Source organism: Accipiter gentilis, chromosome 2 (genome assembly GCF_929443795.1).
Source record: "Accipiter gentilis chromosome 2, bAccGen1.1, whole genome shotgun sequence".
Taxonomy (NCBI): domain Eukaryota; kingdom Metazoa; phylum Chordata; class Aves; order Accipitriformes; family Accipitridae; genus Astur; species Astur gentilis.
In genome coordinates, this window is record NC_064881.1 from 43,050,952 (window position 1) to 43,078,133 (window position 27,182).

General features: G+C 45.5%; 2 protein-coding genes across 2 annotated transcripts in view; both read left to right on the forward strand.

Moving 5' to 3' along the window:
* Window positions 1-5,554, forward strand: part of NSMCE2 (NSE2 (MMS21) homolog, SMC5-SMC6 complex SUMO ligase) — a 133,741-nt gene extending 128,187 nt beyond the window's left edge. Inside the window, exons 5-7 of the mRNA XM_049820944.1 lie at window positions 1,402-1,502; window positions 1,822-1,928; window positions 5,171-5,554. Of these exons, the coding sequence (XP_049676901.1) occupies window positions 1,402-1,502; window positions 1,822-1,928; window positions 5,171-5,330 (368 nt within the window). The 3' untranslated portion in view covers window positions 5,331-5,554. The remainder of the gene's footprint in view (window positions 1-1,401; window positions 1,503-1,821; window positions 1,929-5,170) is intronic.
* A 9,261-nt stretch (window positions 5,555-14,815) lies between these two features.
* On the forward strand, window positions 14,816-20,871 carry TRIB1 (tribbles pseudokinase 1). Its single transcript, XM_049825628.1, has 4 exons — window positions 14,816-14,885; window positions 15,369-15,805; window positions 16,229-16,521; window positions 18,611-20,871. The coding sequence occupies exons 1-4, from the start codon at window positions 14,831-14,833 to the stop codon at window positions 19,077-19,079; spliced, it is 1,254 nt and encodes a 417-aa protein (XP_049681585.1). The 5' UTR covers window positions 14,816-14,830; the 3' UTR covers window positions 19,080-20,871.
* Window positions 20,872-27,182: the final 6,311 nt, after the last annotated feature.

Here is a 27,182-nt window from a genome sequence, read left to right on the forward strand (position 1 = left end):
ATAAGTTAGGAAACACTGGTCCTTACCAGATGTGGAAGACTGAATACCAGGGATGCAAAAATGCAAAGATCAGCTGATAGTGTGCAATAGCAGCAAAGGGAACCAAGGCTGAGACTTTGTAGAAGGCAAATCATGAAGTAACTCTAAACCTTCCATGTTCACTTGTGTTTCTCACTGCCCCCTTGGCAGTCAAAGCCAACACAGGCCACTGAAGGATTTCATCCTCTCCAAACCCTGTGTGGCTACATTGCAAACTAGCTTGTGCGGCAGGAGAGAAAAATGTTCAGCTTGGGACACCTTGAGGACTACACCCCAGGGCACTGCTGCAAAAACATTGCAGAACTACCCCAAAGGAATGGAAAGTGGTGGCAGGTGTTAAGTTTGCTATTATTACCAGATAAGATTTAAGGATAAACAAATGTGTTCAACTAAAAGCCTAGATTCACAAAAACAGAGCAAAGTTAGGAAAAGATAAAACAACATGTATACATTTATTAAGGTTATACTTAGCAATATATATCCTCCTTAGCTGCTCCTGTGTCTCAGCTTTTGACTCTGGCTAATTAGTTTCTGCATGAAACCCTGGGCTGGCGTGCCCCTGGGTACGCAGAGTTGCTTACACCTTGCCTTCTTCTTCTGGTAAAGGTGGGGACCTGCATCTTCTCTAGCTCAAGGTGGATTTCTTCTTGTTTGTCTGCCCCTCATTCCCTGGCATTGGGCCATCAGGTGTTTTCTGGGACATTTCAGTATTTTATTCTGCCCCTCCTCCTTAAGGTTATGTCAATAACGTTTCTGTTGTCCATCTCAAATAACACTTTCTTGGCTTTTGTTTTTCACCAGTTATAGTCTTGTTAAAATACAGCAGCATCACTTCACAAATGATGCATTATGATAAGTAGTACAAATTCCTTTTAAAGTATATGCTGTGTATACAGGCTATATAGCAAGCCCATTTATGACATTAAAACACAAACTGATCTTGAAGGTAGCACTGACAAATCTGCAAAAGCTCCACCTCACCCTTTGTTAGATTTTGGGGATTCATCTGCATGTTACTGGTTTTTGTTGAACTTGAACAGAGAACACCGAAGGCTTTGCATATATTCAGGCCAGCTTGCTTTCCTTCCCAGCCCTCCTTTCTAGCATTGGCTATAAACAACCATGCGCGCACACACATGCAAAAAAAGTGGTTACCATTTCAAAATCCACATTTTCTAACAGAGACTATGGTACAGTATTTTTTGCAGTATCTTGTTCAGGGAGTGGTACAGAAGTGTGTTGTGGCATCTTAGATATCACCGTGAGATAATGCTTGGCAAATGCTGGGTTTTATTTGCTTGTTTTAAGTATTGGCTATCTATATTAAATATTAAATGAAAATTGTCTTGTTTCCCGTTATAGTTTGTCGTCAATCAGATAATGATAATGAGGCCATTGAACAAATCGATGAAGATTTAGCTGTGACTCAGAGTCAGATGAACTTTATTTGTCCCATTACACAGGTACGCTATCACTGCTGCTATAATCAATTGGGAAATAGTTATTTCCTATTCTTCATTGGATTATTTATTACAAATCTGTAATACTTGTTAAAAATCAGCATAAAAAAAAGCGTAAATAACAAGCATTATCAGAGAAGAGCAACATTGCTTGCTCATGTAAATAGGAATGTGATTTACTATGCAGGACCTGACCCCGTAATTTGAGTGGAATGCCATGTACGAACGGCAAACACACTTCCTGCTGTTTTACATAAAATCTCATAAAAAGCATTTTCGTGGGCATTATCAGTTCCTTTAAATTAAACCTTGTTGATTACAGATGGAAATGAAGAGGCCAGTTCGAAACAAAGTCTGTGGACATACTTACGAAGAAGATGCCATTCTAAAAATTATCCAGACTAGAAAGCAGCAAAAGAAAAAAGTCCGGTAAGCTAACAAGAATGTGTGGAAAAGCTATTTGCTTTGCTGTGTAAGTGGAATTTTACTCCACTTGTTCTAAGAAATGTATTTGGATTGGCAAGGCTGCAGGAAGTAATACCTCAGTGTCTGCCCAAGTCAGAGTCTCCTCATTAGTACTGTGCACGTGAAGGAGATTTTCTTTTTAATGAAAACAATGTGTAAGGAAATATTCAGGAAGTGTGTGGTGAAGTTACAGCTACTCAAGGTACCTGCACAACAGAAGTGAAGAGATTTCGTATAGCCATGAACAACAAAGAGAAACTTCAGCTTCCTATGATTTAGTTGCTCATTTTGTTCCCACTGCTTATTTAGCAAGCCCTGAAGTTAATGAAAAGAAATAAACTTCTCCTCTGTGCACCCTCTTTTGCAGTTATATTCCAGTACAACTGAGAAATACTGAAACACTTAAATGAGTGTTAAAGTGAGAAATAGTAAAACACAACTTTTTATGTAGTTCAGAGTTTAAGAATGATCAGACAGAGCTTTAATAATGATCAGACAGGATTGTGCATTTCCTACTATGATGCAATTAAGTACTTCTTACTTTATATCATCAAAGCAGTCTGCCACTTTCCACATAGGACGTATTTTTTTGAATGAAAAGATGTAACAGTTGAATTTTTAAACCTGAAATTCTCCCCAGTAAGTTTCAAAATTAGGGTGGTTTTGATTAAAAAAAAAAAGAGAGAGGAAAGATGCTCAAACACTTTTTAGAGAAAGTTTAGAGGACATATCATTTCATCATTAATTTCACATTTGTTTTTACACCATATGTGCTAGAACCTCATGCTTTGGGGTTGATGACCTCATGGAAGTTTACCAATTATGGACTTTTTAACAAATGTGCAGTTTGCACATGCTCAGGAAGGTCTGTCAGAGACTAGCAACCTGATTTCCCCAAAGATAATGCCACAGGCAGCTTACTTCCTCCGTCTGTTGCTCTTGCATTTCTGTTAGACTCTACATACTCTGCCATGGGGGATACAAAGGTGGAGTGGGACTTTTTATTCCATGCTTCTTCCTGGCTACAGGAAAGCACTGCTATGAAATTAAGCATCAGTTGGGGTGTCTAGCCACTACCTTAGTGTCAAGACAGCTTGAAGAAGAAGATGGGAGTGCCTTGCCTGTGTTATGAGGTCTAGGGACAAAAAGTGGAATGGGCACAATATCCTGGGAATAACAACAAAAGCAGCAACATGGATGGACAGAAACTTGGCTGGAAAAATAAATGGGAGTTGGGAAATAGCTCACAAGTTGGACAGAAGAAAGTGAGTGTTCTGGATGATAGGGACAGGCATGTGCTCAACAGCCCAAAACCATGACAAAAACACCTTCTGTACTACGGAACTGAATTTAGGATGTTCATATCTAAATATTTCTTTGTGCTGTTAAATCCATCAGGAAAATGTCATGGTAGTAGAGATTGTTGTGGTGGATCAAAAGTTTCAGCACTGCTTAAAAACTAATGGGGTCACATGATTTAATTTTATTTTACCTTTTAAGAAATTAAAGACTTAGAGAAATTCTAGAGTAAAAAAAAAAAATCATGTAAGCCATACAACACCTAGCTTTAAAAGCTACCTTATACCCAAACTGAAGTTATTTGTGCAGTCTGAATACTGGTCATTCTTAATTTTGAGCTTTTAGCTTGCCACCTTACCATTTTTACAGCAGTTATTCCAGTATGCTAGAAAAGCACACACACAGCAGTAACTCGGCTTCGCTGTAACTAAATTAAGAAAGACTACTTGGTTTTGTCTGCCCAGTCTCACTGACCTCCTGTAATTTTAACCTTTCTCATGAAAATGCAGTCAGTTTTGAAAAACCATAGTCTGCTGTGGTGGGAAGACAGGCCAGCTGATGCAACAAGTTCCCCATTTAAGTACCCCATTCTCATGGTCTTGCTACTTGACTGCACTCCTGCCAGCAATATTCAAGTGGAAGCAGGTATCTTGATAGTGCGCAATCGTGGTTAGGGGTATCCTCTCTATCCTGACTCTGAAATCAAAACTGTTCCTCACTCTGGACTTACAGAAGTGGCTGTTTCCTGACACATACTTTCCAGTTTGAATCCACGGGATCCCTTTGGTGCATTTGGCATTGCACTGGCTGAATGTCAGCTCTTCAACTGATGTACACACAGCCACCGGTTTTGTGCTGATAAACTTGCTATAGACTCCTTTAGGCAACTCTTACGTGTCTCAGTTTGCTCATTGTTTTCTTCTGCCTGGAAGGACACACTAATACTTTATGCTTACAGGAAATGTGGGAAGCTTTCTGAGCACTTGTTATTCATTAATCTGGCAAGGTATTGCTCTAATAAGGTGATAAATGGGAAAACTGAGGTACAGAGCAATTAAGTGACTTATCCATGACAAACATAGTGAGCTGTGGACAAATCTGGAGTACAAGCTATGAGTACTGAGTGTAGATAAGTTCAGCGCCTCAGACAAAAGTTACTTCTAACAGAAGAAAAATTCAGGAAAAGTGTTATATCTGACTACAGGTACCATCCTGGGCCACTGCCAAAGGATAATGACCTTTGGTCCCTGAATATCTTTCACCTTGCTGTCTTTATCTGGCTGTTTCAAGTAGTTGTAAGACTTTTTGCATTTGATTACCATTTAGAGGCTGTTAATTTGACCCCATCTCTCCTTTCTGTTCTTTCTGAGTTCATAAAAGGCCTGGTAAATTTTTACATCAGCTAGATAGTCCACTGATTCACCAATCAGCCTTTGCAAGTCTCATTCTCTTTTATCTGTTTTCCTAGAAATTTATTTCCCTATTTATCTAACAGTGAAGATTATACTTTTCCACTGCAGATTAATAAGGTAAGAGGTAGTTACCTGCAGTTTGTAGAGGGCTGCAAAGAGAGAAAGCAACACAGAAAGATGTCCATGCAATGCTAGTATCATAACTGATGCAGGCAGCTTGTGTAAATGAAGCAAGAGAGTGATCTACAGGTGAGAGGCTCCGTCTCTCGCTGTGTTCCTTCCTTCCTTCCTTCAGCTGTTGATTCCCACCAGTTTAGATAAATGGATTTATTTTTCCCCACAGAGAGACGGTGAAGAGGAACAGAGGTAACGAGGAACTGACGGAGAGAGTGAATCCCAGATAAATACAATAAACTAGCAGATGTTATGTAAAAGCCTATATCTGACAAATACAATTCCTCCGATTTAATGGAGTCTCTCTTTTCTTTTTAACAGATGCCCTAAAATTGGCTGTAGCCATGCTGATGTAAAAGGATCAGATCTCGTGCCAGATGAAGCACTTAAAAGAGCGATTGACAGTCAGAAAAAACAAAGCTGGTCAAGACTGGAGAAGTCAGCTGGATACGCTGCTGTCACAGACAAAATTTGTTGTTAGAGGTCTTGTGAGATAAGCTGCTGATTGTAAGTAGGTTGTGTAACTGATTGTTATTTAAAGTGTTTCATTTATAGGCAAAGTCGAAGGTCTCAGCTGTAACTGAAAGCATTTTTTAAACTGCCGAATATGAGAATTTCCAGTTTAACTTGTTTGGGTTTTTTTTAACCTTCCTGAAATTCTAAAAGTTTGCATTTGATAAATAAAACATGGTTTGCAGCATCTAAGCTTCCTTGTCAGTGTGCTAATTTTTTCAGCATATTAGAGATGCAGATTCTGCCGGCATGTAATAGCAAGTGCTTTGCTCAATATTGCAGATAGTTCTGTTACTGTCTCTGTAACTGCTGGGAATACTTGGGGTAGGGCACTCTGACCAAGGATTTGCCCTGCTTGGAAGCATGTCCATGTTTTAATACAAACCTCAGGAAACCTTAATAGAGCTTAGTTTGCAGGAAGTGCTGCACATCTATATCTTGCGTGTGGACACACAAAATTACCACTCAGCTTTGAGGATCTTGGCCTTGTTCTTAGAATTTTTGAACATTCTGCCCTAACTTAGGCTTTTCTTTTGATATTCCGAAGCTTTTATTTCAGGTTTTTTGCGTTTGGAAGTCCCAGAGGGCTTTACCTTAGTACTGTAGGTTAGGAGACTATAATTATTTACAAATGTATTTCAGTAACTAATTTGTAGATAATACAAATATATTATAAACATATGCCTTGAATTGAAAAGCAGTTAATCTCATTATATATAAACTTCAGATAGATATCTATGCATTTGGGCACAGATCCAAAAAAGGACTTAAACTTTGTGACACTCCATGTTGATTACCTAAATTGATCTTAACAAATCTAGCAGATAAGGCACTACATATATGAATTAGAAATAGCCGTAGGTAAAAGGAGCTGCCTTGGTGGTCAGATGGCAATTACCTCTTGGCATATGTGAAGCAGAAAATATAGGTTTCTTTGAGCTTTGGGATCCTTAGTGGGTTAGAAGGTATTTTCCTAGGTCATTTTTCTGAATTTACAATCTGACGTTTAGTGTAAAATGTAGCTAAAGTACCTAAATGCTAAGCTTTTCACTCTGGGTTACTGTTTGCTAACAGCTTTCCTTTTGTAGACCATTATTAACCCCAATTGCACTTAAGAATGCAAACCACTTCAAACTGAAATTGTTATTTTGTAATTCAAGAATATTAATCTGCAAGCTGATTTCATAGCTAAAAAGGGGAACTGAACCATTATTATTTGCACTGAGCTTTTGTGTTCAAAACACTTCATGGGAATTATGCGTAATTTTCATAATGTGTTCTAACCCCAAAGGTCCATCTTTTCAAAACTCAGCAGTGATCATGAGTGCTTCTGTCTGTGGGAGCCCAGCTGAAATAGCTGAAAGAGTCTGGGGGGCGGTTAAGCAGAATGTACTTATTTGTATTTTTATGTGTAAAAATCAGGTCCCTTTTAAGACATCTCAGGTCTCAAACCTATAGTTTTTAAGATGGGTCACTGATTTTCAGTTAAATACCACAAAGGAGAATGTTAACTGTAGCATTTGTCAAAAAAAAAAAAAAAAAAAAAGGAGGGGGGAGGGTGAAATGTCCTAAACTGTTCATAGCTTTTTGTTTCATCCTTAAGTTTGTGGTTAAATTTACTCCAGCATCATTTATAAGTAGAACACTCAGAAACAGAAACTTGCGTTGGTTAAACAATCTCTGCAGTTTCTGACAGAAGTGCATTAATGTTGTCCTCATGGCTCTAATTCAATCCCTAGTGGTAATCAGCCTCCCAAGTTTTCAGCTGCAGAGATGTACATACATTTTACATAGCTGCAGTGTAGCACCTCAAATTTAGTTTGTGTAGGTGTCTGGATGCTTGAGTGTACCTTCCAATAACACATAACATTATAAATGCTAAATTATACCCAGATTAATTTGTACCAACAAACTGGTGGCAGCAGGTTTGGTTTGCTGCCTGTGGTGTTTGTACCAGTATACCCTTAGATAGCTACAGTCCCTGATATGGTCATTACCCTCATGTTCCAATGAGTAATGCTCTAAGGGAGATTGCTGTCTTGGTTACACCTTGTTGTCGTATGTTAGAGGCTTGACCCATAGCAATGCTGGTGGCCCAAGTGGAAGCTGCAGTCAATCTGTCCGTTTTAGCTAATCCACAGGCAATAATGTGAACTGCCTGCTTAAGATGATGCAGCTGGGAGAAAAAAACCCAAACAAATCTGAAGCAACACTTTAAATGAAGAGAACAAATAGTCAAGCACTTACTTATTGCCACTCTAAGTGGAAAGGTATTTTTGAACGTTCACATTCCTGCCTCAAAATACATGATCTTCCTTCTCTTCTTGGCTAGGCTGAGCCAGGCAGCATCAGTGAATCAGAGTGCCTAAGCAAGTGCAGGTGCAAGCTAAATTCTGAAATCCTTCTCAGTCTTCAGCTGAAAGAAATGGACTGATTTTTGGCAGCACTTACCTGCTTAGCTTTAATAAAAATCACATATGAGCTGAAGAGGCATGTGTATTAAATTGAGGTAGGTTTCCTTCTATCATCAGAGATACCTCTTTTCAAGTATGGCCACAGCCATAATGTCCAGAAAAAGACAAATACTCATGCACTTGTGTCGGGATTGCTGATGAGAGTACTTGAGTCCCATCAAAATCAGTGATGCACCACATAGATTCAACTGCTAGAGAAAACTGCCTCTATTTACTGAAATCAATGAAGTTCTGCCCAGAATGTTTGGCATTTCTGAATTTAAACTATACCGTAACATCTAAGGAATGCTAATATGATGAGTGGTTTTGGTTTTTTTCTCTGAACCTGGAATTTGAGCCATCCTGTTGATTTTTCATGGCTGGTTCTCTCTTGTTGTTCGTTCTTACAAGTAGTTTTCCTCTGAAATTGAAAGATTACAGGCTTGGTCATCAGCATGAATTGCAGCTGGCACTTGACTAGGTGGAAGGACAAACTGGCCTTGGCATTGGGGAAATCTTCTGTGCCTGTCAGCTGACTTGATGGAAGTTATAAACCACTACTGATTTATTGGGGTGGCTGTAGTTACTGGTAGCTCTTTGCTCTTTGATTTGCAAAGTTGGGGGTTTGTTATGCAGTTGTGACCTCTCTGTTTCTGTGTGCCCCATGTCCCCCATGAACTCGCCTCTGGATAGAAGTAGCTTGAAAGAGTTAAAGAATAAAAATAAGTCTCTGTGATGAATAAGCTGATCTGTATGATTCACAGCAGTGGAAACTCAACAGCAGTTAAACCTTCAAATCTTAATCTGTTTTGGCTATAAGATATCATATGTAAACAGGCATATGTTAACGGTTCACAGGGTAATTTGTGTCTCATTGTTTGACGTCAGAAATTTTGCAACAATATTTAAGGAAAGAAACTCAGAGGTGAGGTGGGGTTTTTTTCATTTCCATAAGGGGTGCTTTATAAATGCAGTAAACCTCAATGTAGCTGAGAAGAGTCTGTCATTGAAACCTGGTGAGAATCTGTCTCTGCCAGCGAACAGAAGTTCCACATAGTATTTTGAGTGATTAAAGAAACTTCTAATCAAACATTAAAATAAAGAAAAGGCAAGAGAGATCCATATGCAACAGCTTTCAGTGGTACCCTGAGGCACGAGCCATTAACACAGCTCTCTCACTTGAACAGATTCTCCCCGTGAAGCAGAATTCTCCATTTTACAACTAGAGACTCTAAAGTTTTCAAATCAGTGGAGCCATGACGTGTAAAGATAAAAACTAATCAGGCAGGCATCTCATGGAAGATTTAGCACACTTGTGCTAAAAGGAGTGCACATTCCTCTGTATCAAGGACATATTCATCATTACTGCTCCGGAGCTGTGATCTTATTCATTCTAGAAGAATCAAAAAGACTAGGCTAAGTCAGCACTCCCTTGAGAAATACCCGGAGCAAAAGCAGGGGCTGCAGGAAGTGATACCGGTGACTCAACAGCCAAGGCCAACACACTGCCTTATTTTAGACAATGTCCTCTTGGACGTACTCATGTTTCCTCATGAGTGGCTGATGACAAAGGTCTTACCTACCTGTGGTCACAAGTGCCTCATGAGGTTTTTCTCAAGAATAGCTCTAGCATTGTAGCCAAAACTAGCTTGGAATTCACTGTGCAACTTGATTAACTTCCACTGCCGTTTCAAGTGAATCTTAATCTCCACCTTCCCTAAAAACCTCTATGTATGGATCCTGAGGTACTGTGTGGTTCATTAACTGAACATTTCCATAATGAACAGTGCTTTGTTACACAGTGAAAAAGATGCACCTAGGAAAGGGGCTTCCTGGAGTGGAAAACATTAGAATATCCCAAGGACAGGTCTTCCTTCATCTTGCTACAGCCAAGGCCTTAAGCTGATGGCTCCTCACTACAAGTACAAACTAGTACTGACTGAAAATTCCAAGTCTTCCATAAATAATGATTTATTTTCTGGTCATAAAGTACTTACTCTTAATACGTATTATTTCAAACACACGATGTGGTCACAGCAATGCTCAGAGGAGAATCCTATGTGTAGGTGCCAGCGAATTCTAGGCTGCCAGCCAGTAACTATAAGAAGTAAAAACATTAGATTGATTGTCAAGCAAGTAAAATTCTGGGATGTGCGTACATCGTACAGTAGATACCTATGTATGTGCTTAGCCGCTTGGTGCATGAATAATCTCAGTGACTTGACAGGACTGCAGCAACATAGAGAAAACACAGTGTGTTTCATCTTTTCAAAATGCTGCAGAAAATGCTGCAGTGGGCTGAGAAGAGAGCCTGCCTCACTCGCTTGTTCTGATGTTAGTCCAGACCCAAAGACAGAGCTTGAAAGCACTCACATGAATTGAATTGCATGGGAAGCTTACCAAAGGAAGTGTTTGCTTGTAAACTCAGTATGAATAGGATCTTCTCTGACCGCAAGGGAAATGGAGAGACACTCATTCACTGTCCGCTTGTGCAATCAACTTCTGAAGTAAAAACAGGGTTTGAGGTTTAAAACCTGAACCTTCACACGTCCTTCAAGCAACAGAAGAAGCCTTCATGCTCTTCAGTCCACAAAAGAACAAAGTCAGGAGGTGCTGCTCATGAGACTCCTTGGATTTGATAACAACTGGCTTATCAGAAGGGAATTATTTAGATTTCCTAGCAACAGCAACCCTCAGAGCAGCTTCTGTGCGGGCTTGAGGGGAGACATCTGAACACCATTACATTGCACTTCTTTTGATGTCACTGTGTGCTCATCATGTGTTTTATATCTTAACAGTGAATCTGCCGCCGAGTTCCGCAGTGTCTAAGGATGGTTGTGGGTTTATCACAGATGCCATGCCTGCTGTAAAAAACATTACTTTTAAGTCATTTATCACCTGGCCACATAACTACTCTTTGAGCCCTGTCTGTGCAGGGTGATTCTGTACACTAGTAGATTATGTGCAACCCACTGGTTTTAAATTGCTGGCTTTCAATCTAGCAGTAGTTTAAGTTTCTTTACATAGCCTGAGATAACTTGTAAAATAAAGATATTTATTTTTCATCATTTGCCTGGTAGTTTAATATTAGCTGAAGTATTTGTGTGTCACGCCTCTCTCATCCAATAACTAAAATAATGGCTTTTTAATTTCTTCCCATAGCAAGCAGCCGGTTTATTTATAAGTGGCCTAATCTAATAAAGATTTACTCTGCATGTCCCATGAGACATGTTATCAAAGTTACCAGACCTGTCCCAAGCACTAGGGAAGTGGGGAGATATGGTTACACAATTCTCATTGCCTCCGGCTGTTCTAGTTACAAAGATAAAGGGTCAGAGAACTGGAGCACTGGAGATAATTTTGTGAGCATCTAAGGAAAAGCAGCTGTTCAGGTGAGTGTAGGCACTGGCTGAGGGTGAGACAGGCTTGAATCCCATGTAACAAAAATCCCCTTAAATAAAATAACATGCCAGGAAAAGAGAATGTTGATGCCTGACCACCGGAAATTCTGGATTCTTCATCTGGCAGATGCAATAGCACTGCTTGTCTGTTTTAAGAAAGAGAAAAAATATATGGAGAGCAACATTCAGCTTGCCACAGTTTGGCAAACCTGTGCTGGGCAAGACCCTTCTCTTTGCTAGTACATGCCAGATCTATGATGCATATCCCACGGGATCTCATCTCTGCTCCAGTCCCAGCTCCTCAACCTAGCAGCTGGGACTCCAGGAAGAGAGGAGACAGCGAGCCGTCCTGCTTGCTTTGACCATCCTTTTCCAAGGCAGGATCTACTTTTTGTAATGGTTTTGTAATATCCTTTGACTGGGAGCTCCTCAGACTTCCTTAGCATTTGGAAGGTGCCTGTGGCACACTGTTGTCCTTTGCCAAGCACAAAGACTACTGATCTGTGCCCCCAAAGGCCATCCCTGCCCCACCTCACTGGTACCGGGCCCCTGTTAGAGCATCCAAGGCTGGGTGTTGGGTTCCTTGTCGTTTACTGGCTCATAGCAGTTCATTTTTCCAGCACTTGGATAGCAAGACTCGTCCACAGAGTCAATGTTTTATCCCAGAGTTAGGTCTGTAGAGTGTAATTCTGCACTGATCTGTGCTCCACAATGATTTACAGTGCTGTCCATTGGAGATGCATAACACTGCCTTGGTTCATTTGGAAGGGCTGTAAAGGCACTCAGACTCAAATTCACCGCAGGCACAGCTAAGAATTGGCGTGCTAGTATTCATTTCATGTATGCTAAGCAGGTAGCCCCCAAACAATCTTTTCTGGAGGGAGGGGGAGATGGAATGATAAAGGCTTGTGCAGAGAATAGAAGGAAGACCTCCAATGGCTTTTGATTTAAGGAAAAGACTAATGCAGGAGATACACCTGGATGCTTAAAAGCCTGTGGTGAGACCTACAATGAACAAGAGACTGCTACGGCAAGTGTGGTAGCCCCATATTCTGCAAAAATCTTTTAATACTGAAATGCTGCAACAATTCTTCTGTTCTTCACAAACCTCTCCCTGGAGTTCCTCCTGTTCTCTGCACTGGGTCATAACCAAACCAGTCTTGCATGCAAGCACTGGTGGAGATGGGTAAGGAGGACAAATTCCATCCCTTCGAGAAGCACCATGCTGTGCAGATCATCAGACACCATTCTTGGCATCCCCCTTTTTTTTTTTCTGCATTTTGGGGAACAGCCAAAATCAGAAAAAATGGAAAAGCCAAAGGGGGAATCACTTCTCCGCTCTGCATGTTGGAAGGAATTTGGTGGGGATGGAGAGGAGCCTGCATGTGGACCTTTTCTTATGATCCATACCCAAAACATAAGACTGAGAATAAGGTAGTGAGCATTATTAATTTGGTTAATAATTGCTACTCTATGTTTATTCCTGACATTAATGCTTTGAGTACCTGAAAGCATGCCAGGCATTTTAAAGAAGTAATGAAGGTTTCCTGCTGTCAAGAACTGCCCCCATTTTGCAAAGACCTGATTGCTGGGAGATTTAAGCTTGGGTTCATCTCAGCCACATGTAGACAACTGAAGTTTGGTCTATACAGTCAGCTGGGAGAGGGCACCTACCAGCACTTCTGGGATGAATTGCCCAGGGTTTATCTTTTCCTGGCCTTTGGGGACTGCACTCCCAGTTTCTGTGCTCCAGTTAGCAGGGACACCCCCACAGAGCATGAAATCTGGGGAATCCGTGTGAGGAGAAGCTGCCCAGACACCAGGAGCTTGTGGCAGGACTATGGTGTGCAATGCTGTGCGTACCTATGTGCTCTGCTCTCCTCTCACACCCCAGGTGTTTTTTTGGGAGGACAGGATGACGAGGGGGAGCTTTTTGCCCTTCTTAAGGACCAGTGGCTGCCATCCCCCATTTGGCTGCCAGTAGCGTGAACCAAGTGCCTGTGCTGGTGGCATAGGGCCAGCATGAGGTGACCAGCTGTGGACTCTAAGAGGCTTTAAATGGGTGGGAGGCTGGGAAGGTGAAAGGTACAGCTTCCAACAATGTGTGCAAATGGATCCTCAGTACAGCCCTTCTCCTCAATGGGGACAGTGAGCTGGCACAGGAGCTGAGAGAGGGGGGTCTTCCGGAGGGTGAGGGCCAAAGGCAGGTACTTATCCCAGGTGCACCACTTGGTTTTTACACTGACATCTTCGCTCCTGCTCACACTGCATCTCAGTCTGAGCGCGCTACAGGGGATGCTGTTACACCCTAATAATGCCCGTGAGTAAGTCTATGTAGGTCCATCGCTATTTTGATGTGTCTGTACCTTTCCTCTCTTCCCAAAAGCACTGATACACTCCCCCCTCACCTCACACGATCTCAGATGTAGCAAGGAGCCCACACTTGAAGCATCCTACCAGCTAAATTTACCCAGCAGTGGCATCCCAATCATGAAACTTCCAGGAAAGGAAAAGTAAAACAAAGGTCTGATGGATACTCGTGAGTGTTTTACCTATGAGAGGAACGAAATAATATAGCGTGCTTTGAGAGTTGTGGTGAATTGCTCAGAAACAATCTGCAGACATTAACGGAATTTTTTCGGGGGAAAAAAAAAAAAGAAAGGAAAATGCAGGCCCTGGGATATCCCTTTATGGCATATGCATTTTATGTTTAAATGCATTAATGGGACTGCTATGTTATGAGTCATTCCGCACCAGAGTTTCATGTGTTTCTTAAAATACACTAGAAGTAGCTGAAGGCATGCACGGGTTTGCCGTGCAGTTATCTATCAGGAATCTGAGCGAATACCTGCACGCGTGGCATCACGGGCTTTGGAGCTGGGGGGGAGAGAGGGGCCGTCCTGGGCCCTCTCTGCTGCTTAAACAGACCAGGGTTGGGAAAACAAAAACGGGATAGGAACTGATCCTACAGAATAACAAAACACAGGCTCCCTGTGTTATTAGGGAAGCCTCAGCACTGAATTACAGAAAATTTGCATATATGTAAACAGAAAAGCTGGAGAGTTTCCTTCTGAAGCACTCTTGTCAAAACTACAGCTGTCTGCATTTTTTTCCGGGGATGATTTGTTGTCTGTTTTTTTCTCATTTTTCTTCCGTTTACTAACAGTCCTGGCTACAAATCTATTTACTATTTCTTTAAACCCACACTTCTGAGCCCGACTCTCTGCTCCTCACAGGTCACTTCTTCAGCTGCTGGCTGCTGCTAGCTCTCGAAGCTATTCCTTTTTCGGAGAGCAGATAGTTTTAGCATGGGAAACACCCAATGCAAAGTATTTCTGATGGTGCACGTTAAGTCCGTGCTCGTGAACGAGCGTTGCTTCGCGATGCGAACCTTGGGATGAATGATGGTTAGTTAGCGATTGGCGAAAAGCAAGAATTGGGGCTGGGGAGAAGCTGCGGCAAACGGATAAAGGAGAAGCTCCTGGGAATGGAGAGCTGGGCTTGCTTTTTCTCCACGATTAGCCTGGCTTAACTTTTCGTTTTTACACACCGCACGAGGCGATGTTGTCTCGAAAGCACCTGAAATTTCTGGCACCGTTTCCCACAGGCTACTCATGGATAAACCCGCTGCTGCCATTTCCAGAAGAGACGCTCATCCTTCGGTTGCCGGTGACTTTTTTTGTTTATCGCTCAGCTCGGCTAGCAAAACCTCTTTATCTTTCGGTTTACAAGCGGGAGGTGGAGGCTTCAGGGTTGGGCGAGCGCTCTGGGTATGCCAGGGGCGAGCCCCAAAAGCCCAAAGGGTGATCCCTCCCAATACCCCCCTCCCCAAGCGCTGTCGTTCTCAGGATGGGGAGGAACGTGAGATGTTCCTTGCTCCGGCCGGAGGACCACGGGGCCGGGAGGGTCCACACCGCGTTCCCCGGACACGGCGGGTCGCGCAGCCAGGCGGGGCGGCAGGGGACCCCGCCGCCCCGCCTGGCTGCGCGACCCGCCGTGTCCGGGGAACGCGGGTGGAGCGGAGCAGGCGTGTCCGAGCCTTCCTCCTCCCATTTCCCCGTGCGTCAGGGCTAGGAGGAGGAGGAGGAGCCTCACTTTTTTTTTTTTTTTTTTTTAATTTTTTTTTTTTTTTTTTTTTTTTTTTTTAAAAAGCCTCCAACTACTTTAGCGCGGAGTCGGCAGCAGATGGTGGACACGGCCCGAGGTTTCGGCGGGGAGAGCGAAGGGATGCGCCAAGCGCGTACCGCCCGCCCTTAGCTCCGCGCCCGCTCCCGTTCCCCTCCATGAGCCGCCCCGCGTCCCTCCTGCCGGCCGCCCGCTGCCGCAGCGCTCCGGCTAAGCGGCTCCAACCTCTCCACGACGGCCCAGCCGAAGAAACGCCGGCCGCCAAGTACCCTCGCCTGGCCGACTGCGGACCCCCGGATTGCCTCAGCGCTCCCGGCTCCCCTTGTTCGCCGGCTTCACCCCCCGCCGGCGGGGGAGCGGCGGGTCCCAGCCTGATCGCCTCGTACCTGCTGCTGCCGCTGGCCGAGCGGGAGCAGGTGTCGAGGGCGCTGAGCGTGAGCTCCGGACGGGAGCTGCGCTGCAAGGTGAGCGCCGAGCTCCGCGGGAGTGGATTTTTTTTTTTTTTTTGGGGGGGGGGGGGGGCGGAATGTCTCTGAGCGCCGGACCCGGGGAGAGCCTTGCAAAACATCCTCCCCGGTGAGAAACGCCCGGCTTGGGGATTTAGATGCGCTGGGAGCAAGCTGTAACTCCGGGTTGCCTCGGAGGACCTTCCCCAAAAGACTTCGGGGATGGTGGTTTGATTTATCCAACACCCCCCCCCCCCCCCCCGCCCTCCCCTTTTCAATATAAAATGAACAGGAAGGGTCTCGGTAACCGCTTTGAACGGCACTCCTGCCGAGCCCTGGCTCCCCTCCAGCTCCCTCGTCATTGTTTGGGGAGAGTTGCTACGCGAGCGGCTGCTTTCAACGGCCTTGAGAATGAATTTTGGTTTAATTTCCTCTTTACAGGTGTTCCCCCTCAAACACTACCAGGACAAGATCCGGCCTTACATTCAGCTGCCGTCGCACAGAAACATCACCGGGGTCGTCGAAGTCATCCTCGGGGACACCAAGGCCTATGTCTTCTTTGAAAAGGACTTTGGGGACATGCACTCCTACGTGAGGAGCTGCAAGAGGCTGAGGGAAGAGGAGGCTGCCCGGCTGTTCAAGCAGATTGTCTCCGCTGTAGCTCACTGCCACCAGTCGGCCATCGTACTCGGTGACCTCAAGCTCAGGAAATTTGTCTTCTCTAATGAAGAAAGGTAAGCGGTTATCACCAGCCAGCTCCGGGGTGAGTGGGGAGGGAGGAATGCCGCATCCAGAGACGCAAAAAGCGTCCCAGGGAGTGGAAACAGCCGTGTCAGCCAGGCATCACCTGCGAGCGATCCGAGTAGGTCTCCGTCATGTGCGTGTAGTAGGTCACGGATCTAACCGGCACGCACTTACTCTTAGTTAGATCTCCACTGATGAAAGGGAGGAAGCTCGCCGGGAGCTTCCTCTCATTCAGCAGAAGTTCAGTGAAACCCACTGGTAGACAAAGGGACAATAGTTCGGATGCTCATTAGCGCCAGAAGATGTCATGTGTGCCGCTCGTGCAGTGTAAAATGAATAGAAGGCAGAGAGAAAGAAGGGAGGGAGACCGAGGCGTTGTGCCCGGGAGGGGGAACGGCCCGGCTGGGGGAGCAGGAGGTGTGAGGAGCCGGAGCTCTGGTCCCTGCTCACGCCTGGGAGAGCTGCGGCTCTGGGGAAGGGTCTCCTTGCTGAAATCCCCTGCTGATCCGGGTTACGCTGCTAATAAAGACAGGCTGTGTCCTTTGAGGCTTTTTTCCTTCCTCCGCTACCGCTGTCGGTGCTTTCCGTGCCGCCTGTGCCCATGGGTGTTGGCATGCAAGGGAGGGAAGGGGGGACACGGTTCAATATTGCTCTGGGAATCCTGCACCGAAGAAGAGCGCTTTTGTAAAACTTAGCCTAAAGCCTAGGTTTATAGAGAGGAGATCCAGAATCTAGCTGTTAAATTTAGATTAGGGAAATAATTCAGTATTTCCCTGGAGTGTTTGCTGCTCTTTTAGTGCCTCACCGCATGTGGCAGAGCCAGAAATACATTTTTTAATCAGCAAAACTGACTCTGACTGGCTGCTTATCCTGTGGAAAGCTAAAAAAATAAGTAAAAGCTGTAATGGAGTTGTGCTTAATCTGATGAAACTGGAGGTGATATTACTGAAGCAGAATAAAACGCATGTGTTTTTCGTTTTTTTTTTTAACTGGGCTAACGCTTCTTCAGGATATCGTTTACAAACGTGATAAGAAAATTAACCAGCACTGCCCCTCTTAAACAGAAACAACCATATGTTGACATGCAAAGAAAGTAATTCCTTTGAAGGAAACTATTGCAGCTTTTCCCGCCCATAAGAAGATGAAACATTTGTTGAAATGTTACATTGCACACAGTCTCGCTCATTTGGAAATAACGCGTTGCACAGGCGAGTGTCATGTGCATCCCATTTGGCAAGAAGAGGGTTAAGCAATGGCAGGCGGACTCGGGCTCTCCGGCACAGGTGCAGTTTCAGGGCTCCCGCAGCCAATCCCGGGCCCACGGTTCGCGTTGAGTCATATTTTCCGTTTGCAGAACCAATGGGTATTTGGCGAGGTCACGCTGAGGACAGGCTGCAGCCAACGCATCTACACCCCAGCGGGCTGCAGGGCAGCGCAGAGCCCTTCCAGGGCGAGCCGATGGTTTCCTCGCTGATGCGAAGGTCCCCTTTCCCCCCAAAAACGGAGGTTTAGGGTGGACCCACCTCCCCCTGGGAGGTGGGGGGTGCGCGGGGGGTGCGGTGGTACCCTCCGGAAAGGCAAAAAGAATAAATTACAAAATAAAATTAAAAAATACAATGCAAAACTGAGGAGACCCGACGGTCCCTGCAAGCGCAGGAGGGAGCTGGACTTTGCAGTTTGCAAAATCACGCAGCTGGACTCTGTTTGCTCAAAGCCTGAACCTCAAATAGCGGCATGCGCAATGCTTTGCAGCCGATTAACCCCCTGCAGTTGCAGTGCAACCTGCGTACATAGAAGGTGACTTGCTGATGTTCCTCCAGAGCCCCCTGTGTTGTTGAAACCCCCGGCAAATAAGCAGGCGTGACTGAGCGCCTACCCGATGCACGTAGCTGCGCTTCCATTACACGGGTCCGGGAGTCCAGGCAACTTCTCCGCTGCAAATTAAAAAATGTTTCTCTCTTTTTCTTTATGCTGATGCGAGAAGAGGAGTGGGGATTGCCGTGGCGGGGGGCTCGCCGTGCTCGCTTGTGCTTGGGTGTTGCTATTTCTAACCTTGGCTTCCTCTCCTGCCCTCCCTAGGACTCAGCTGCGGCTGGAGAGCCTGGAAGACACACACATCATCAAAGGCGAAGATGATGCTCTCTCAGACAAGCACGGCTGCCCGGCGTACGTCAGCCCTGAGATCCTAAACACGACAGGGACTTACTCTGGAAAATCAGCTGACGTGTGGAGTTTGGGAGTGATGCTCTATACTCTGCTGGTGGGACGCTATCCCTTCCATGACTCGGACCCTAGCACTCTGTTTTCCAAAATCCGGCGTGGACAGTTCTGTATTCCTGACCACGTCTCCCCCAAAGCCCGATGCCTCATCCGCAGCCTCCTGCGGCGGGAGCCCTCTGAAAGACTCACTGCTCCGGAGATCTTGCTTCACCCTTGGTTCGAGGCGGTCTTGGAGCCTGGATATACAGACCAGGAGACGGGAACTTCGGATCAAATTGTTCCAGAATACCATGGAGACAGTGACGATATTAGTTCCTTCTTCTGCTAACCGCGAAATCTCAAAAACCTCGGCGGTTCTCACCTCCAGCATCTTCGTAGGGTTTCATTTTTCCACGTTTGCAAACTCAACAGCATCTTAAAGTGCCAGTATGGTCAGAAAAGTGACCTTGTTTAAAATAAATGCCATCCCATAGATCTTCGCTCCCTGAACATACTCAGAGTTTCATCCTCTTGCTCTGCTGGTAGGTCCGTCCCGCCGGCCCTGGAGGACCCGTGCAGCTTTGCAAAAGCCACCTGGCTTCTCTCCTGCCTCCCGCATCCTCTACTGGTGTAACTGGTCGCATCTTGGCTGCAGAGTCTCACGGCTGGCGAGATGTGAGACAGAAAGGCAGCCCCGTCTCCGCTTCCCTGCGGTGGCTACGGGGCTGCAGAGCCCTGACCGTGACGTGTAGGGCGTGGGGGGCACGAGGCGCGCCTCTAACTGAGCAAACCTGACAGAAATGGGTAAAAAGGGGAATTGACTCGGCGTGCCACACTGGCCGGCTTGCGAAGTAGCTTTCTGACTGTAAGCGCACTTTAATGAGGGAAGGAGGTCTTCGCCCGCCACGGCCAGCTGCCTGCTCGCTACTGCACCTCTGGCTGATGTTGCTTTCAGAGGCATGAAGCTCCTAGATCCACCCATGAGACAAATCGCTGCTCTGGCTCTTTCCGAAGCAGAAACCGGTGGATCTCCCAGCTGGATCCCCTCCGATGCCATTCGCTGACCAGGAAAGCATTTTGAATAGACTTAAGCCTCACGTTACCATGGCATAGCCTATATAACTTTATGCCCTCAGCAAGCTTGTCAAGTAGCAGGTCTCCTTAGCTCCGAGTGCCAAAACATATCCGTTTACCAAACCGTAACACTATCGGCTGGGGCGTCTTCCCTTGGAAAACGATAAGGGGTATCTTGTACAGTACATGTAAACATGGTCGTGTTTTCCTACAGGCTCAACTCTTAAAAACATCACATCCCCTCTCCTCTTCCCTCCTCTATCCGCCCAAAAAAGTTAGTCTTAAGAGTAAAATCTCCACATGCCCTTAGTTGATTATTCAGGTATGTTGTTTGCCTCTGGCTACATTTTTTTTCCCTTAAATTTTTTTTTTTTTTTGCATGATTATTCATAGTCTTTCCAATGTGCGTGGATAATGAATATATCTAAATCATTAGCTTCCTGGGTTGGGGGTAAGTAAAGCTTAGTCCTGCCTAAAATTTCTGCTTTGTTTCACATTTGTGTCCAGTGGCTTATGCAAAGAGATGTCCATTCGCCTTAGGCGAGAGCACGGCTTCTGAAATGGCCGTGAGGTGGCTAACGTACGTCCCCAACACGGCACAGTTCCAGTGAAGTCATTTTAAGGGTTAACCCCCAGCAAGCTGCAGTCCCACCACGCGTTGCGAGAATACCATGTATACCTCATGGACTGTGTACTTTGTACATACCTTACTGTTTGGGGTTTTGTTTTCTTGTTTTGTTGTACTTTGTTTGTCCTAATAAGAGGTGTCGAAGAGCAATTTAATGTGAATTATTGTTGGCAATACTAACTTGACAGAATCATGAGCATTAAGAGCAGGGCGCTACAGCTCTCCGTTGCACTAAACCTCTCATGATTGCTTGACATTTGTATCTGTGATACAGTTTAACCCTTCTATGAAAAACAGTACCTTTGTATATATTGGTAGAAAACTCTGCCAGAAAAGCTAAAAACACTATGATGTCCAACTTGTAAATATGTATATGTATGTGGAAGCCTGGATGATAAAGTCTGACTTGTAGAAAGTTTTAATAAACTTGGTTTCATAATGTTTGTCCCTATTTCTTGTCGTGTCTCGAGGGGAATGCAGCTCGAGTATGTTTGGTTTCATCGGAAAAGATGGGGTTTGGCCTCGGAGGGGATCAGCTCATCTGTGGTCCCCAGGCGTGCTCCATCGTGCTGGAGCCACCGGAGCCTGAGCCCTGACTCCCCCAGCTCTGCCTGGGGTTGAATCCCCCTGGAGATGAGTGGGGAGAGGGGATGGCACCTGCCTTTTTGGGGGGGTGGAAAGGGCCTGAGATGTCCCCAGAGCTACATGAAATGGGGTATCCTGTTCATCTGAGAAACAAGGGGGAGAGGAGTTACAGCCCTGCCTCTGAACTTCAGAAACCCTATCGCCTTTCAGCACGTGCCTTCGTTTCCATCTGCGCCCTGTGAGCAGAAAATGCTACGGCACTGCAAGGCTGTCGCCCTGCACCTGCGTGCATGGCAATGTGATGCTCAAGCCAGTGGAAAATCGGATCTCAGGTGTCTAAAAGTGAGCAGCCAGAAGCAGAGGCAGTGGTCGAGAGCATTGGCTTTAACAGGGAGCTGGAGCCAGTGGGCAGGGGCTTGACCCTGCTGCCGGGAGGCAGCGGAGAGGCCGCCCGGTGCTCCCGTTAAAAATGAAGGGAAAGATTATTACAGCTCCTTTTCTTTGTGGCAAGAAAGAGGAGTATAAATAGCAGCAGTATCAAGGTTAGAGAATGTGCTTTCCTGAAAGAGATCAAGCCACCCTTGTAATCCACCCGGAGCGGTGAGATCATCGCTCACAAGTAGAGAGGAGGAGGAAGAGAGTCTTGATTTTTATTTATACTTTGCCTCATGTTTAACTTTGTCCTTTTGCTTGAAATCTGTTCAGCAGAGCAACTGCTTCCAGGCAGCTCTTTGAGCAGGAGCAACTTTAAAAAGGGTTTTGCTTTTAGAAGGGGAGTGGAAAGAGAAAAGGAGGGAATAGGGACCCAGGCAGTGATAAAGCAAAGTGCACTGACATTAATTAGGCACCTTGACTCCCACTCTGAGAAACCAGCAATCTGTGCAGTAAGCATATTTTCTTAGCACTTGCTGAGCGAATGTCAGACACCAAAATATCTCAAGTGACTTTACTGATGTTATTCTTGCAAGACTTGTAAAAATACATGCGCCACATAGCCTGGCTGATTAAATTACCCCCTGCCCTACCATGCTTTCAGGCTTGGACAGAAGCCCTGATGCATCCTTTTCAACAACTGCAGGAGGTTCGTGTTTTGGTGAAACCTTCAAAACATCCAACCCCCTTTTTTTCTTCCCCTTGCAGTTAAGTCACCCTTAGTAGGTGAATGTGTAGGTCATCCCATGACTTTATTTCACATGAGCTACGCTGCAGAGCAATTAAAATAAACGCCAAATTGTAGTAACATCTGCGAACAGCCTCTGTGTTGCTTTAGGGATTATAATGCAACATCCGTTTGTACAGCAGAATAAATTGCTATTGCTTCGTAACCCCATCGTTTGTATTATTGTATACAAAGTTTCAGAGCATGTTGAAAGAACCAGCATATTAAGTGATTAAACTTTGATGGTGGGTGTGAGAACTTTGATTTATGCAATGCATACATTTCTTTTTGAGAGAGTCATAATTTGTCTATTTTTAAATGCTCCTTTTGGATGAGGACTTGATGAATCTCTTATGTGTTTCTCGGACCTGGTCACCATTTTCATCTTGAAGTTGAAAGATATTTCTGGCCTCTTTGAAGAGTGCTGGGAACCTTAGTCATCCTCTGTTTGCTGCTGAAAACACAAGAAAAGTTGAGGTTTTTCACAACATCCTGGGCTCCATCCTAAACTGGCATCAAACCGCCTCCCAGTCAGGGTAGAACTTGCATCTTAAATATATGCTTTTATCAACTCTTGATACTTTGGCTGCATTTTAGGCACCAGTTCAATAATTTTCTTTTAAAGTAGCACAGGATAATTTATAAACCAGCTTCCTCTTAATGCGCCAGGTAAAACAGCCAGCTCAGCAAGCTCAGGTTTAAGGTCAACCTCTCTTTGCCAAGCAGGTGATACTGCTGAGGTTATTTGCAGTTAATTAGGAAGGATTGGTAGAGGTTCAGTTCTACCTATGCTAAAAAGCGCCCCGATTTTAGGAGAACACCTTCAAGTCAGTCAAAGGCACTTCTGCATCCATGCAGTATTTATGAAAGAAAAGGGAGAAAAGAACAATTTTTGATACAGATGTACAAGACGAAGATTCATGGCACTTGGCTGGATTGCAAAGCCAGTGCAATGCTCTTCTCTAGCTCTGCTTTAATGCACCGAGGTTAGGCCTGAGAGACAACTTGAAAAACACATTTTATTCAATCAGTTCTGAGGGCATTCTGTCAAGCAAATCTCTTCAGACTATCTCTTTATACAAAAGCAGATTTTTTTTCCCCACTTTTTTCATGCTATTGCATGCTGTCAGGGAAAAAAACCCCAACGTTTAACATTACGGCACTGCACAGATTTAGCAGCACAAAGAAATATCCTATGCAAATGGTTCTTACAAATACAATGTTTTCCAAGCGAGCATTGAGAAGAATAGCTTGACATGTAACCACGGTCTGAATTAATGCCTTGCAAAAAATGGCTTTGTTAAATGCAACATCTCTCAGAACTATTGTTGGTAAAAGTGCCGTGAAATTTGCAACAGTTCTAACCATGATTCCTCCATAACTTGCAAAATCCTGTTCTCCAAGTGAAATCCAGTATTCAAATTTCAGCCAGGATCAATTTTTGTTGCAGCAAAACAACAAAACCTTCAGGATATGAGTTCACAGCAGAAACAATTTTTTTATTTTTTTTAATGAAGCCAGCTACTTAGAAAATGCCTTAAAGAAAACTCATTAGTTTTCATTGCCCTGTATGTATTTATTTACAGTATTTAACCAGCTAAACAAGCTAATGTGCAGCACTTCATTTCCTAATTTGGCTTTGAAGCCGGAGCAGCCGAAGTATCAATTACATTCTGTCAAATGCAAACATTAACATAACTGTATGAAGCAATCATGTTTCTAACAACAGCAAGCACTGCCCAGAGGACCAAAATAAATAAAATTCATAGAGCAAGAGGTAACGCTTTTCTTTACGGCAGGATTAGGGCTGGCGAGTGCCCGTGCGCTTTCCTCTCAAGGGACGTTTGTCTCGCAGGGCTGCGGAGGCAGCCCCGGCGCTGAAATGCAGGTGATTAATAAGGCACTTGCTCACCGAGGGCACGGTCTCATCACAGCGGGTGTGGATTTCTGCATGCAACTCCCACTGTTATTAATGGTTAATTAATGTGTAATTTGCAGAAAGAGATGAAACTGGGACCTCGGCGGTGTGTTGTGAGCACACACACGGGCTTATCATTCGAAGAAATATCAGGGTGACACGAAGGGTGGATGACAGAAAATAAGTGCGGCATGAATCAGCTGCCCCGTGTTTATCATACGGCGCTGTTGTGGGAAAACATTCACCTCCACTGACTACCGTCTCCTGCCAACAACAAAAGTCGAGTTTGATAAATTATTAGTGGAGATGTTCTCAGTGGCTTTGCTTAGATTTTACTCCTCTTGCGCAAATTGCAGATTAGGAAAGGATTAAGTAACAACAGTGTGGCTAAAGTATTACACATCGCGCTGGCGATTAGCCAAAGAATGTAGCATGCAAAAGCTGACATTGCCTAAGAAATCAAATATAGCTCTGGTCACCACAGAAAATGACTCTTCCCCACCACCTAAGGTAGTTGCTCAGTTTCTCCTGTGTCACCCAGTGTCTTGCACCAGCAAATTGTTCATTACAGGGCTTTTTTTTTCCCTTGCCTTTTTTTTTTTTTTTTTTTTTTTTTTTTCTTTTCTTAACTTCCAGGTAGTGACAAAGCCATAAACATTTAGATGAATCACAGAAACCATAAATGTAATTGAGTGTAAAGCCATTGTTGGGCCTTGTGATAACATCCCCGTCAAGTCTCGACTTGTCAGATTCGTAGTCTCGCTGAGGTTCATATACTGCGAGTTTTCTTTGCAGCGCTAGCAAACGGGGGCAAAGTATCAACGTAACTTGGGGCAAAAGGCTGCCCAAGACTCTCAGGCCCAGTGACAAGGACTTTGCAGGTGGGCAGCGGGACACCTGGTGTGAGTAAGTCTTTCCCCCGGTGAGTAAAGGCAGCAGAATAAGGCTCACAAAGGTCAGCTGGCAGCCTTTGTTGCAAAGCCGGGGGGCAACAGCCCTCGAAGCCCAGGCCAAAGGGTAAAACTCACCCTGGTGCTCGTGCGCCGTTGTTGGCTGACAAGCAACAATTCCTCAAGGTGGGAGGATGAAGCCTCACCCACCCTCATGCCTGTGCCCAAGCTGCCTGCATCTGGGGGAAGGCAGAATGCTGTCGGGCCAACAGGTCCAGCCAGCCCCAGGAGAAGCACCAGCAGATGCAGATGCCTACAGATGTGCGTGGGAGCAGGGCAGATGCCCGTCGGGCTCCCCCTGTGATGTGCCCCCTGCAGCACAGGGACACCGTCCTTCAAGGGGGCCTACAGGAAAGATGGGGAGGGACTCTTTATCAGAGACTGTGCTGATAGGACCAGGGGTAATGGCTTTAAACTGAAAGAGGGTAGATTTAGATTAGATGTAAGGAAGTGGTTCTTCAGTGTGAGGGTGGCGAGGCGCTGGAACAGGCTGCCCAGAGAAGCTGTGGATGCCCCATCCCTGGAAGTGTTCAAGGCCAGGTTGGATGGGGCTTGGAGCAACCTGGTCCAGTGGAAGGTATTGCCAACCATGGCAGGGGGGTTGGAACTAGGTGACCTTTAAAATCCCTTCCAACCCAAACCATTCTATGTTTCTATGACACCGTGGCCCACTGATGCCCACCTTGGTGTTTAAACATCCTCCAAGGACCTTCTTATCAAACAGTTGCTTGGCTGCCCTTGACCCTTATCTGCACTTTGGGGGTCTCGAAATGCTGCAGCAGTGAATTCCACAGCAGAGCTTGGCGCTGCTCCATTAAATTACCTTGCTTGGAAAGGGGATGTGCTCCAAAACACAACAATACGACTGCAACCACTGAAAAGGACCAACCAGCCCAGTTTTGGAGGGACTTTGTGCTGCCCTCGCTCCTTGTGGGGACGAGAGGCGATGCAGAGCGGCCGCGCTCTGGGCAGGGCAGCAGCCTTTGGAGACGGCTGCGGCACCCAGGGCAGTGGGGACTCAAACCCAGTGGACAGAAAGGCTTAATCAGCGAACTCATGGGATGTTTTATCATGGGTCTTGTGATCCTCAATATGTAAAAGCCCTGTCTGCTGAAGTTAATGATCTCTAGGAGATTTCAAACTTTCATGTGAGGAAGAACGAACAAGTGTCTGGTCCTCGCTGTTACAAAGAGGGATTTGAAAGGATGTGTCCTGTGATCTCTTTGGACTATTCCCTGCTTGTCACCGGTGTCCCAGCCAGATGCTCCATGCTGCAAAGGCATGCTTGACCGGCTACCTCATTACAGCAGGCAGAGCTTTGTCCTTTTATCTGAGCAGCTGGCAAAACAATAAATTAAAAAATAAGGCAAAGTCAGCAAATAGTTTTCTTTCCCCATGTGCAAGGTTAGAGGAACTACTCCCCCTCCTCCAGAATGATTTCCTGACTTGGTAATATTTTTCTCAATCTCCTCTTCTTCTTTTTCTCCAGGCACGTGGGGAAAAGCAGGATTTGTGATTCAGCCAGAGGGGGAGCACCTTTTCACGCCGTGCTGCAGCCCAGGCGATTCATGGGCATGTGCCAACCGCAGCGAAAGCCCTGAAATATCTTTCTCCAGCATGGAGCAAGGGTGGTTTTACAGGGAGAGCGCTTTTGACCCATCAGGATGGGACCTGGGCTCCAGCCATGAGGGATCCCCCCCCACCCCTGGCTGCAGGCTCGTCAGGCAAGCCGTGCTTGCTGGAGACAGCGCTGCCTTCAGTAGCCACGGCCAGGAGATGCTCCATCCTGGGACATCTTTCCGTGCTGGAGGGAAGGTGCTGGAGTCTCATCTAGCTTCCAGTCCCTGGTGCTGGCTACGGCTCGGGGTCGCCGGCAGAGTTTCGGCTGCCGGATGCAGGCAGGGCTGCTCCCGCAGGGCGCCGGGGGCCGAGCTGGTGACCCGGGTCTGGCCCGTGATGCACGTCCTGCTCACGCATGTGGGCATGAGTCAGAGCCCAGGAGGAAGAGGCCTCACCCAGCAGCAGGCAGAGCGGCGAAGGGAGATGGGGCTGCGTTGCCGATGGAGGTGATTGATTGCTTATTACTGCTGACAGCCTCCCTCGGTGAAACGCCTGCACCTGCGGCACGGGGAAGGGGG